The sequence below is a fragment of the Ascaphus truei genome, chromosome 12, assembly GCF_040206685.1.
Source record: "Ascaphus truei isolate aAscTru1 chromosome 12, aAscTru1.hap1, whole genome shotgun sequence".
Classification (NCBI taxonomy): Eukaryota; Metazoa; Chordata; class Amphibia; order Anura; family Ascaphidae; genus Ascaphus; species Ascaphus truei.
Genome location: NC_134494.1, coordinates 45,516,444 through 45,529,991, shown reverse-complemented (window position 1 = coordinate 45,529,991; position 13,548 = coordinate 45,516,444). Strand labels below are relative to the sequence as shown.

Below are 13,548 nucleotides of genomic sequence, written 5' to 3'. Positions count from 1 at the left end.
TACACACATAGGGTTACCAGGCAGAGCGTAACACACACACAGGTTCTGGGATAGACAATATTGAGGTGTACAGCCCTATCTGTCATGTATCTTTCTACACTACCATAAGTGGTGAAGCAAAGTAGCCGGAGCTGCAACTAGTACAGGACAATAGGAACTAGTAATGATTAACCAGTTGAGGCAGGAGATATATTACATCGTGAGATATAAGGCTTCTCTGCTGCTTGATTCTGATTTACTGCTAGTTTGACCCGGTCTCCCTCAGCTGGGCCAGCAGTGAGTGTTATATATATTCTTAGCCCTACTGATCCATAATAAATGGTCAAACCCTGAAACTTACCCGTTGGCGCAGAGTAAGGTCACAAAATGAATCCCGGGGACTTTGGCAACAAACACTGTTACAATATTTAGTTAGGAATCGGCGAGATTACGGCCAGGGCCGTCCAAAAACACATTTGCACAATCCTGCTTCTGCCGGCTAAGCGCTGTGCTGTGTATTTCAGGGCCGCCTGTTTGCGTATCCCGATGCCCAGAGGTACCGCCTGGGAGTCAATTACACCCAGATCCCTGTAAACTCTCCCCACAAATCTAAAGTGGCAAATTTTTCGAGAGATGGATTTATGGCCATGGGAAACAACCAAGGTAATTGTTCAATGCTGATACACAGTAACAAGGCGCAGGTCACACGCGGCAAACTCAGCAAAGGGACCCAAGGCTGCGCTTATAGTGCCCGCGATGGCGACCTCGCTCCAAAACAAAACAATTGACTCCATCGCCAGAGCTTATAGTAAGTGCGACGGAGCGACCAAAAATTTGGAAGTGGGTTAAATTTGCTTTTTTACAGACTGTCGCCACATGTGACTGTCTGTAAACCAATCAATGACCCTGTCACTAGCGGCGGCGCTGAAATTTAAATTATAACTTTCGCGGGTGGCGACGGGTGACGTCATCGGTCACGGGGAATAATGGGATGTTAATGAAATGATGGCTATCGGTGGCGTTACACGTACCTAGACCCTGCAAAAGCCCTATTTCAGCGGCTGCGTGGGGTAACGGCAAGATTACTGATGACTTAAATCAGGGGGGCTCAACTCAAGCCCCCCAAACAGGTCAGGTTTTCAGGACATCCCAGCTTCAGCACAGATGGCTCAATCAGAGGCTCAGTCTTTGACTGATTGAGCCACATGTGATGAAGCAGGGACTGGTTTAGCCACTTGTGCTGAAGCAAGGATATCTTGAAAACCTGACCTGTTGGGGGTAGCTTGAGGACTGTAGTTGAGCCCCCCTGACTTACATAACAACGTCCTGTCCCTGATATAACCTTAACGGACTTTAGTGGCTAGAAGAAGATATGGTGATGACTGATTTGCATGTGATTTGCATATAATTTGCATATGATTATCCCTAACACTATGCTATTTGCGGGAGGAACATGATGCTATTGTCCTTAGTTGATACATTGTTACTCGGGGGGGAAACCTCACAAAGTGTTTCTTTCTTACTGAAGGGAACGCAGTAAACTATTATCCAAACAGCTTCGGCGGTCCGGAGGATTCTGAGGAGTTTAACGAGACCGTGTACAGGGCGTGTGGCGACGTGGCCAGGCACGAGGACACGGAGGAAGATAATGTGACTCAGGTAACTTACAGGGGATTTCTCTGGACATTCACGTGCTTGCGCTCTGGAAACCAAAGGGTTAACAGGGTCACTCGCAGCACTGACTGCATCTCATGCTAACCCCCATTCTCTCTCCAGCTAGCACGGATTTGGGAATAAGCCCCTGAAACTGGCCCCGTGAGGCTCTCTAATAACGCCAACCTCATGCCAACCCGCCAGGGCTGATACATAGGTTGCGCCTTATGCCCCTTCACTGCTATGCAGACTGCAACCCAAAGCAATGCTGTGCTGGACTCTCCCAGCAGGGAACGGGTTAAGTCAGGGGTGGCCCACTCCAGTCCTCAAAGGCCACCAACAGGACAGGTTTTCAGGATATTCCTGCTTTAGCACAGGGGATTCATTCAATGACCGAGCCACTGATTGAGCCAGCTGTGCTGAAGCCGTGATATCCCTAATACCGGACCTGTTGGTGACCCTTGAGGACTGGAGTTGCCCATCCCTGGTTAAAGTGAACGGCCCAGCGATATGTGCCAAACAATGGGGAAAATGGGGAGGACGCCCAATACTGCCCCTACAGTATATGTGCCCCTACAGTATATGTGCCCCTACAGTATATGTGCCCCTACAGTATATGTGCCCCTACAGTATATGTGCCCCTACAGTATATGTGCCCCTACAGTATATGTGCCCCTACAGTATATGTGCTGAAATCTGGGCTATATAAATCCCAAATATATACACACAAAGACTGAAAGACTGAATAAGTGGCGTTCCCATAAGTAAGCGTGTCCTGTATGAGCGAGTCTTGTAATGGTCGTATAGTGTAGCTCAAGGGGGCTCATCGTCAGTCCTCAAGCTCCCCCCCACCCCCCAACAGGTCAGGGTTTAAGTCCCTGCTTCAGCACAGTTGGTGCAGTTCAAGATTTGAGATTGAGTCACCTGTGCTGAAGCAGGGACATCCTGAAACCCTAGCCTGTTTGGGGGGGGGGGGGGAGGGAGGCTTGAGAACTGGAGTTGAGCAGGGGATTTAATCAGTAACCCGCACAGCAATCAGTGGCTCTGTCCTGAAATAACGTACGTGGCAGAGAGCAAGTGAACCGTAACCTGCTATAAAAAGTAACATTATGTACGTGGAACAAGTCACGTGTGACTGGGATGAATGAAGGAGAGATCAGCGTTAAAGATGACCCGTGGGCAGCGGGATTGGGGTGTCTGTGAGATTGTGGTGTTGTTGACAGTGCTGGAGAGTTGGGGTGTAGGGGGGGAGGTGTGGATATTGCTACCCCGCAGAGCTCACAGTTATTTCCAGCTCCTTTGCTGTCGTCTCCCTAGGTGCGGAATTTCTACCTGAACGTTCTGAGCCCGGAGGAGCGGCAGAGAGTGTGTGAGAACATCGCAGCTAGCCTGAAGGGAGCACAGCTGTCCATCCAGAAAAAAGCCGTGAGCATCGGGGTCTCTTATCAAAATCAAATCAAATAAGCTTTATTGGCATGATGGAAGAACATTTCAGTATTGCCAAGCATGGGGGGTAGGGTATAATGGGCACAGCAGGGCACAGGCACAGATACAATGACTGACACGGGCACAGATACAATGACTGACACGGGCACAGATATAATGACTGACACAGGCACAGATACAATGACTGACACGGGCACAGATACAATGACTGACACGGGCACAGATACAATGACTGACACGGGCACAGATACAATGACTGGCACAGGCACAGATACAATGACTCTGACACAGGCACAGATACAATGACTGACACAGGCACAGATACAATGACTCTGACACGGACACAGATACAATGACTCTGACACAGGCACAGATACAATGACTCTGACACAGGCACAGATACAATGACTGACACAGGCACAGATACAATGACTGACACGGGCACAGATACAATGACTGACACGGGCACAGATACAATGACTGACACGGGCACAGATACAATGACTCTGACATGGGCACAGATACAATGACTCTGACACAGATACAATGACTGACACGGACACAGATACAATGACTGACATGGGCACAGATACAATGACTCTGACACGGGCACAGATACAATGACGGGCACAGATACAATGACTGACACGGGCAGAGATACAATGACTCTGACACGGGCACAGATACAATGACTCTGACACAGATACAATGACTGACATGGGCACAGATACAATGACTGACATGGGCACAGATACAATGACTGACACGGGCACAGATACAATGACTGACACAGGCACAGATACAATGACTGACACGGGCACAGATACAATAACTGACACGGTCACAGATACTATGACGGGCACAGATACAATGACTGATACGGGCAGAGATACAATGACTCTGACACGGGCACAGATACAATGACTGACACGGGCACAGATACAATGACTGACACGGGCACAGATACAATGACTGACACAGGCACAGATACAATGACTGACACGGACACAGATACAATGACTCTGACACGGGCACAGATACAATGACTCTGACACAGATACAATGACTGACATGGGCACAGATACAATGACTGACATGGGCACAGATACAATGACTGACACGGGCACAGATACAATGACTGACACAGGCACAGATACAATGACTGACACGGGCACAGATACAATAACTGACACGGTCACAGATACTATGACGGGCACAGATACAATGACTGATACGGGCAGAGATACAATGACTCTGACACGGGCACAGATACAATGACTGACACGGGCACAGATACAATGACTGACACGGGCACAGATACAATGACTGACACGGGCACAGATACAATGACTGACACGGGCACAGATACAATGACTGACACGGGCACAGATACAATGACTGACACGGGCACAGATACAATGACTCTGACACGGACACAGATACAATGACTGACACGGGCACAGATACAATGACTGACACAGGCACAGATACAATGACTGACACAGGCACAGATACAATGACTGACACGGGCACAGATACAATGACTGACACGGACACAGATACAATGACTGACACGGACACAGATACAATGACTCTGACATGGGCACAGATACAATGACTCTGACACAGATACAATGACTGACACGGACACAGATACAATGACTGACATGGGCACAGATACAATGACTCTGACACGGGCACAGATACAATGACGGGCACAGATACAATGACTGACACGGGCAGAGATACAATGACTCTGACACGGGCACAGATACAATTACTCTGACACAGATACAATGACTGACTTGGGCACAAATACAATAACTGACATGGGCACAGATACAATGACTGACACGGGCACAGATACAATGACTGACACGGGCACAGATACAATTACTCTGACACAGATACAATGACTGACTTGGGCACAGATACAATGACTGACACGGGCACAGATACAATGACTGACACGGGCACAGATACAATGACTGACACAGGCACAGATACAATGACTGACACAGGCACAGATACAATGACTCTTCTTTGCTTTTCAGATAAAGAACTTCACAGATATTCACGCTGAATACGGCGCCCGTGTACAGGCCGAGCTGGATAAACAGAGCATTGCTGTTGTGAGAAGGGTAAAATAACTCCCATTTGTTTTGTGCTCTGTAGTACCCGGAATAACCACATCCACGCCACCATGGCAAGAGAAATCACATAGTGGGCTTGTAAGAGACGTGTGCAGAGGTGCACATTGGAGACCGTTTAAAGTGAAACTAAAATTAGGCTTTATTGCACCTGTTCCTTTAACACTGCAAAAAACAGTCAAAATAAGCAAAAGAAAAGCCTACTCCGCTTTGGAGAATATCTACAGATGTAGTCCAGCCCTATCTGTTTCTTGTAGCTGTAGGGGAAGGCCTCTCTGCTCTCCTGGGTCTGCATCTTTGTGAGCTATGGCAATATCAGGATCCAGGGTTAGATCTTGTCCCCTTTGTCTTGCTGTCAGCCTGCAGTCCTTATGCAGCTCAAGACATCTGTTGTTTCCCAGTTAGGGTGACCAAAAGTAAAAACCGGGACACATTAAAAAAAATATTTAGAAAACAAATGACATCACCAACTGCGCCCCTTCTCCTTTATGTCTCTCCGCGCTCTCTGTTTCCCCTTCTCTCACACACACACACCCCATTCTCTCTCCCCATCCCTCCATTCTCTCTCCCCCACATCCCTCCATTCTCTCTCCCATTCCCATTCTCTCCCTCCCCCCATCCCTCCATTCTCTCTCCCCCATTCCTCCATTCTCCCTCCCCATCACTCCATCCTCTCTCTCCCCCCATACCTCCATTCTCTCTCTCCACCATCTCTCCATTTTCTCTCTCCGCCCCCTCATCTTCCATTCTCTCTCTCAGCCCCCCATCCCTCCATTCTCTCTACCCCATCCATCCATTCTCTTTCCCCCCCATCCCTCCATTCTCTTTTCCCCTCATCCCTCCATTCTCTCTCCCCCATCCCTCCATTCTCTCTCCCCCCATCCCTCCATTCTCTCTCTCCGCTCCCCATCCCTCCATTCCCTCTCCCCCTCCCCCTCATCCCTCTATTCTCTTTCCCCCCATCCCTCCATTCTCTACTTCCCCCCATCCCTCCATTCTCTCTTTCCCCCCATCCCTCCATTCTCTCTTTCGCCCTTATCCCTCCATTCTCTCTTTCCCCCTTATCCCTCCATTCTCTCTTTCCCCCCATGCCCCCATTCTCTATTCCCCCAATCCCTCCATTCTCTTTCCCCCAATCCCTCCATTCTCTCTTTCCCCCATTCCTCCATTCTCTCTTCCCAACATCCCTCCATTCTCTCTCCCCATCCCTACATTCTCGTTCCACCCTTCCCATTCTGTCTATCTCCCCATTCTCTGTGTCTCTCCCCCATTCTCTGTGTCTCTCTCCCCCATTCTCTGTCTCCCTCTCCCCCCATTCTCTGTGTGTCTCTCCCTCCCTCCATTCTCTGTGTGTTTCTCCCTCCCCCATTCTCTGTGTGTCTCTCTCCCCCCCATTCTCTGTCTCTCTCCCCCTATTCTCTGAGTCTCTCTCTCCCCCCATTATCTGTGTGTGTCTCTCTCTCTCCCCCCCATTATCTGTGTGTGTCTCTCCCCCCCATTATCTGTGTCTCTCTCTTCCCCCCCATTATATGTGTGTGTCTCTCTCTCCCCCCCCCATTCTGTGTGTCTCTCTCCCCCCCATTCTCTCTTTCTCCCCATTCTCTCTATCTCCCTCCATTCTCTGTCTTTCTCCCCCCCCCCATTCTCTGTCTTTCTCCCCCCATTCTCTGTCTTTCTCCCACCCATTCTCTGTCTCTTTCTCCCCCCATTCTCTGTCTCTTTCTCCCCCAAATTCTCGGTGTCTCTCGCTCTCTCCCCTATTCTCTGTGTGTGTCTCTCTCTCTCCCCATTCTCTGTCTCTCTCTCTCCCATTCTCTGCGTCTCTCTCTCTCCCCCATTCTCTGTCTCTCTTTCTCTCCCCCATTCTCTGTCTCTCTCTCTCTCCCCCCATTCTCTGTCTCTCTCTCTCCCATTTTCTGTGTGTCTCTCCCCCCCATTCTCTGTGTCTCTCTCCCACCCCCACTCTCTGTGTGTCTGCCTCTGTCCCCATGCTGTGTCTCTCTCCCCATGCTGTGTCTCTCTCTCCCCATGCTGTGTCCCTCTCTCCCATGCTGTGTCCCTCTCTCCCCATGCTGTGTCTCTCTCCCCATGCTGTGTCTCTCCCCCCCATTCTGTGTCTCTCTCTCCCCATGCTGTGTCTCTCTCCCCATGCTGTGTCTCTCTCTCCCCATGCTGTGTCTCTCTCTCCCCATGCTGTGTCTCTCTCTCCCCATGCTGTGTCTCTCTCTCCCCATGCTGTGTCTCTCTCTCCCCATGCGGTGTCTCTCTCTCTCCCCATGCTGTCTCTCTCTCCCCATACTGTGTCTCTCTCTCCACATGCTGTGTCTCTCTCTCCCCATGCTGTGTTTGTCTCTCTCTCCCCATGCGGTGTTTGTCTCTCTCTCCATGCTGTGTGTCTCTCTCCCCCCATTCTGTCTCTGTCTCCCCCATGCTGTGTCTCTCTCTCCCCATTCTGTCTCTCTCCATGCTGTGTGTGTGTCTCTCTCTCAATGTTCTGTGTGTGTGTGTCTCTCTCAATGTTCTGTGTGTGTGTGTCTCTCTCAATGCTCTGTGTGTCTCTCTCTCTCCCTATTCCTTCTCTCTCCCCCCGATTCTGTCTCTCATCCCATTCTCTGTCTCTCTCTTCCCCATTCTCTGTCTCTCTCTCCCATTCTCTGTCTCTCTCTCTCCCCCATTTTCTGTATGTCTCTCCCGCCCATTCTCTGTCTCTCTCCCACCCCCACTCTCTGTGTGTCTGTCTCTCTCCCCATGCTGTGTCTCTCTCCCCATGCTGTGTCTCTCTCCCCATGCTGTGTCTCTGTCCCCATGCTGTGTCTCTGTCCCCATGCTGTGTCTCTGTCCCCATGCTGTGTCTCTGTCCCCATGCTGTGTCTCTATCCCCATGCTGTGTCTCTCTCCCCATGCTGTGTCTCTCTCTCCCCATGCTGTCTCTCTCTCCCCATGCTGTGTCTCTCTCTCCCCATGCTGTGTCTCTCTCTCCCCATGCTGTGTCTCTCTCTCCCCATGTTGTTTCTCTCTCTCCCCATGCTGTTTCTCTCTCTCCCCATGCTGTGTCTCTCTCTCCCCATGCTGTGTCCCTCTCTCCCCATGCTGTGTCTCTCTCCCCATGCTGTGTCTCTCTCCCCATGCTGTGTCTCTCTCTCCCCATGCTGTGTCTCTCTCTCCCCATGCTGTGTCTCTCTCTCCCCATGCTGTGTCTCTCTCTCTCCATGCTGTGTCTCTCTCTCCCCATGCTGTGTCTCTCTCTCCACATGCTGTGTCTCTCTCTCTCCTCAGCTTGAGCCCTGGCAGCAGACACTGACTCACTTCCAGCTCTCACTGCTGGGGCTCCCCACTGTCCTCCTGCTCTCCTCCTTGCCGGCATTCTCTAATCTCTGCTCCCCCCTGCTCTCCTCCTGCATTCTCTGCTCCCTGCTGCCCCCCCCCCCTGTTCTCCTCCTGCATTCTCTGCTCCCTGCTGCCCCCCCCTGTTCTCTTCCTGCATTCTCTGCTCCCTGCTAACGCCCGGCTCTCCTCCAGCATTCTCTGCTCCCTGCTGCCCCCCCCATGTTCTCCTCCTGCATTCTCTGCTCCCTGCTGCCCCCCCCCCGCTTTCCTCCCTGCATTCTCTGCTCCCTGCTGCCCCCCTGTTCTCCTCCCTGCATTCTCTGCTCCCTGCTGCCCCCCTGCCCTCCTCCTGCATTCTCTGCTCCCTGCTGCCCCCCTGTTCTCCTCCCTGCATTCTCTGCTCTCTGCTGCCCCCCTCTGTTCTCCTCCTGCATTCTCTGCTCTCTGCTGCCCCCTGCTCTCCTCCTGCATTCTCTGCTCCCTGCTGCCCCCCTGTTCTCCTCCCTGCATTCTCTGCTCCCTGCTGCCCCCCTGTTCTCCTCCTGCATTCTCTGCTCCCTGCTGCCCCCCTGCTCTCCTCCTGCATTCTCTGCTCCCTGCTGCCCCCCTGCTCTCCTCCCTGCATTCTCTGCTCCCTGCTGCCCCCCTGCCCTCCTCCTGCATTCTCTACTCCCTGCTGCCCCCCTGTTCTCCTCCCTGCATTCTCTGCTCCCTGCTGCCCTCCTTCTCTCCTCCCTGCATTCTCTGCTCCCTGCTGCCTCACTGCTCCCCTCCCTGCATTATCTGCTCCCTGCTGCCCCCCTGCTCTCCTCCCTGCATTCTCTGCTCTCTGCTGCCCCCTGTTCTCCTCCCTGCATTATCTGCTCCCTGCTGCCCCCTGCTCTCCTCCCTGCATTATCTGCTCCCTGCTGCCCCCTGCTCTCCTCCCTGCATTCTCTGCTCTCTGCTGCCCCCTGTTCTCCTCCCTGCATTATCTGCTCCCTGCTGCCCCCTGCTCTCCTCCCTGCATTATCTGCTCCCTGCTGCCCCCTGCTCTCCTCCCTGCATTCTCTGCTCCCTGTTGCCTCCCTGTTCTCCTCCCTGCATTATCTGCTCCCTGCTGCCCCCCCCCCGCTCTCCTCCCTGCATTCTCTGCTCCCTGCTGCCCCCTGCTCTCCTCCCTGCATTATCTGCTCCCTGCTGCCCCCTGCTCTCCTCCCTGCATTCTCTGCTCTCTGCTGCCCCCCTGTTCTCCTCCCTGCATTATCTTCTCCCTGCTGCCCCCTGCTCTCCTCCCTGCATTCTCTGCTCCCTGCTGCCCCTGCTCTCCTCCCTGCATTTTCTGCTCCATGCTGCCCCCTGCTCTCCTCCCTGCATTCTCTGCTCTCTGCTGCCCCCTGCTCTCCTCCCTGCATTCTCTGCGCTCTGCTGCTCCTCCTGCTCTCCTCCCTGCATTCTCTGCTCTCTGCTGCCCCCCCTGATCTCCTCCCTGCATTCTCTGCTCTCTGCTGCCCCCCCCCCCCCTGCTCTCCTCCCTGCATTCTCTGCTCTCTGCTGCCCCAACTGCTCTCCTCCCTGTTGGCGTTCTCTGCTCTCTGCTGCCCCCCCGCTCTCCTCCCTGCATTCTCTGCTCTCTGCTGCCCCTGCTCTCCTCCCTGCATTCTCTGCTCTCTGCTGCCCCAACTGCTCTCCTCCCTGCCGGCGTTCTCTGCTCTCTGCTGCCCCCCCCCCCCCCCGCTCTCCTCCCTGCATTCTCTGCTGCCCCCTCCTGCTCTCCTCCCTGCATTCTCTGCGCTCTGCTGCCCCCTCCTGCTCTAATCCCTGCATTCTCTGCTCTCTGCTGCCCCCACTGCTCCCCTCCTGATCTCCTCCCTCTGCCGACATTCTCTGCTCTCTTCTGCCCCCTCCTGCTCTCCTCCTGTGCTCCTCCCTGCATTCTCGGCTCTCTGCTGCCCCCATCCCTGCTCTCCTCCCTGCATTCTCTGCTCTCTGCTGGCCCCGCTGGTCTCCTCCCTGCTGCCCCCCGCCCCCCCCCCCTCAGCTCTTCTCCCTGCCAGCATCCTCTGCTCTCTGCTGCCCCCCCTGATCTGATGGTCAAAACCGGGACAGTCGGAAAAATAACGGAACATTTTAAAGAATGTCGGGCAGTCGGGACAGGCATTAAAAACCCGGGACTGTCCCGGCTAAACCAGGACATCTAGTCACCCTATCCCCAGATCAGCCCAGATGTGGACTAGGGAATCTCTGGTCTGTCCTTCCTGGGTCAGCCCCAATTGTAAGCTCAGGCATCCCCTTCCTGTGTCTCACATGGCAGTATTTCTCAGAGCTCTGATTAGGCAGCTGGAGTCTGGTTGATTGCCTGGCTGCACTTAACCAGCTCCCTGCTGGATTAGAGGCATTTTCTTCACCTGGGATAAGTCCCTGTTACAGGGCTACATTCCTTCAGTACAGAACAGCAGCCAATAAGGGGGCATGCCACCAATGTCATACCCAACAAGACGTACACGGGACATGCCACGGACTGCATGCTACAATACAATGAGAGCACACGGGACATGCCACGGACTGCATGCTACAATACAATGAGAGCACACGGGACATGCCACGGACTGCATGCTACAATACAATGAGAACACACGGGACATGCCACGGACTGCATGCTACAATACAATGAGAGCACACAGGACATGCCATGGACTGCATGCTACAATACAATGAGAGCACACGGGACATGCCACGGACTGCATGCTACAATACAATGAGAGCACACAGGACATGCCATGGATAACATATCAAGGAGCTATCAGGGGACATGCCATAGATAACATACATATCACAAAAGTAACTCTCAGCAGACATGCCACGGATAACATCAGCCAAGGAACGGTCAGGGGACATGCCACTGAGAACATGACACAGGGAACACAAAGGGGACATGACACGGGTAACGTAACTCACAAGGCAAGCTGACATAAAGGAAACTAAAGATATTCTGCAGACCCTACGTATTCAATACTGGTTAGCAATGGTAATTAGGATGTCTGTATTTATAAATATTTTGTGTAATAATGTATACATTGTAATACTACAAGATAACAATGAGATATATTTTGGCTTTTCAGGATTACAGTGCATACCCCCCCCAGCGGACCCCGCGGTTCCAGGCCAAACGCTTCTAATATTAAACTTTGGTTGTCCGATCACTTCCTGAGATTGCCATCTTTACAATATTGATTTTGCTTCACGTGGACAGATCTGCAGGAGAGAGAGAGAGCGGCGTGGCTAGTTCATTTCACAATGGCACGGGGGGGGGGGGGTCCAAATCTTCAGGGGGGGAGAGGAATGTGTCAAAAGTCACTTGGAATGAAATAAAGGCCGTGGGATTACAGGGCGGTGTGCCACTTTTTGTGTCTCCGGTTGGCAGCGTTGCAAACAATGCTGAAGGAAAAGCTCAAATCTGCCCAAGTGAATGGCAGAAAGTCATGTTCTGGGGGCAGTGCCACTTTATCAGCCCCAGGATCCTGGTGCAGTTAGGGGCCCCGGTGACTGGTGGGAATTTGGATATTATATCTCTAACCCCTTTGTATCTAAAGCCGTCTCCCACCTTAAACCTTTCTCACTGACTGCTCCACACCTCTGGAATGCCCTTCCCCTCAGTACCCGACTAGCACCCTCTCTATCCACCTTTAAGGACCACCTTAAAACAAACCTGCTTAAAGAAACATATGAATAGCTTCATATGGATATTCTGTGGATATTCTGAACACATGATACTAAACCTTGGCCCCTACAGACGCACTTACCAGAACGCCCTCCTACTGTCTCTGTACGTTCTTCCTACCTACAGTACCAATTCGATTGTAAGCTCTTCGGGGCAGGGACTCTTCTTCCTAAATGTTACTTTTATGTCTGAAGCGCTTCTCCCCATGATCTGTTATTTGTATTATTTGTTATTTATATGCTTGTCACGTGTATTACTGCTGTGACGCGCGATGTACATTAATGGCGCTATATAAATAAAGAGAGAGGTGATCTGGCACACACACAATCAACAAAGGTAGATGTCACCTGCCGGTGCCCACAGACCAGGGGGGATCGTCCTGCAAGGTCCCCAAATAGTAACACAGGTAAGGAAAGCAGTCCAGGCACACGGCCAAAAGTAGAAACTTTAATCCAGCATAAAGCCAACGTTTCGACTGCGTATAAGCAGTCTTTGTCAAGGAGAGAGCTGCTCTTGGATAAGACCGTGTGCCTGGACTGCTTTCCTTAGCTATATAAATAAAGACATACATACTAATGTCTTATAGTCGTGGCCATGCCGCAATCTCCCCCAGGTCACGACCCCACCCCATAACACCATGTCCCACCTCACTGCTACGGTCCAGCAATCCTATTTAGTAACAGGGCAGCCTGAACTAGAGCCACGTGTGTTCAAGGCAAAGTGAAATGCCATATTTATATATACAAGTGGCCACGGATCGTTACCAGGGAGATGCGACATTATATTACGCTGTGGGATATTATCGCTACAGTATGTCTAAAATAATTCCCTGGTGCAAAACCCCCCCAAAGAAAAGCAGTCACATAAATACTCTATATTCTATATATATATATGTGTGTGTGTGTGTGTGTGTATATATATTTGTAGCCCTCCTTGCCCGGCTCCCCTAGGCAAGGGCGGGCATCCTATTTTTCATTGTAGCCGTAGGTGTGGCGAATGAGAAGTTAAAATAGCCACACCATGTAACAATTGAGAAATTAGGTTGCTCATTGGAAAATTTAACACAACACACACTGTTTGAACTAGTTTATTCAAAACGTACACTTTGACTGCTCAGTTACAACTGCCTGAGACGCAAAAAAATTTGACTCCTTTCTGACAAGTTGCAGAAACATTGGCGGAATATCTGTACTCGACGCACATCTTATCTCCGCCTCCAAATTGACATCAACAATTCGAGATCTGTATTTTGACTTGATGCTTCCCATTGTATAGAGAACGTCGATTCACACA

General features: G+C 51.6%; 2 protein-coding genes across 2 annotated transcripts in view; both read left to right on the top strand.

Moving 5' to 3' along the window:
* The window catches only part of LOC142464215 (catalase-like), a 33,281-nt gene extending 21,413 nt beyond the window's left edge, over positions 1–11,868 (top strand). Inside the window, exons 4-8 of the mRNA XM_075567583.1 lie at positions 504–642; positions 1,508–1,638; positions 2,950–3,057; positions 5,133–5,219; positions 11,657–11,868. Coding sequence (XP_075423698.1) covers positions 504–642; positions 1,508–1,638; positions 2,950–3,057; positions 5,133–5,219; positions 11,657–11,713 — 522 coding nt within the window. The 3' untranslated portion in view covers positions 11,714–11,868. The remainder of the gene's footprint in view (positions 1–503; positions 643–1,507; positions 1,639–2,949; positions 3,058–5,132; positions 5,220–11,656) is intronic.
* The window catches only part of LOC142464213 (catalase-like), a 204,931-nt gene that overhangs the window by 96,679 nt on the left and 94,704 nt on the right, over positions 1–13,548 (top strand). The window lies entirely within an intron of this gene.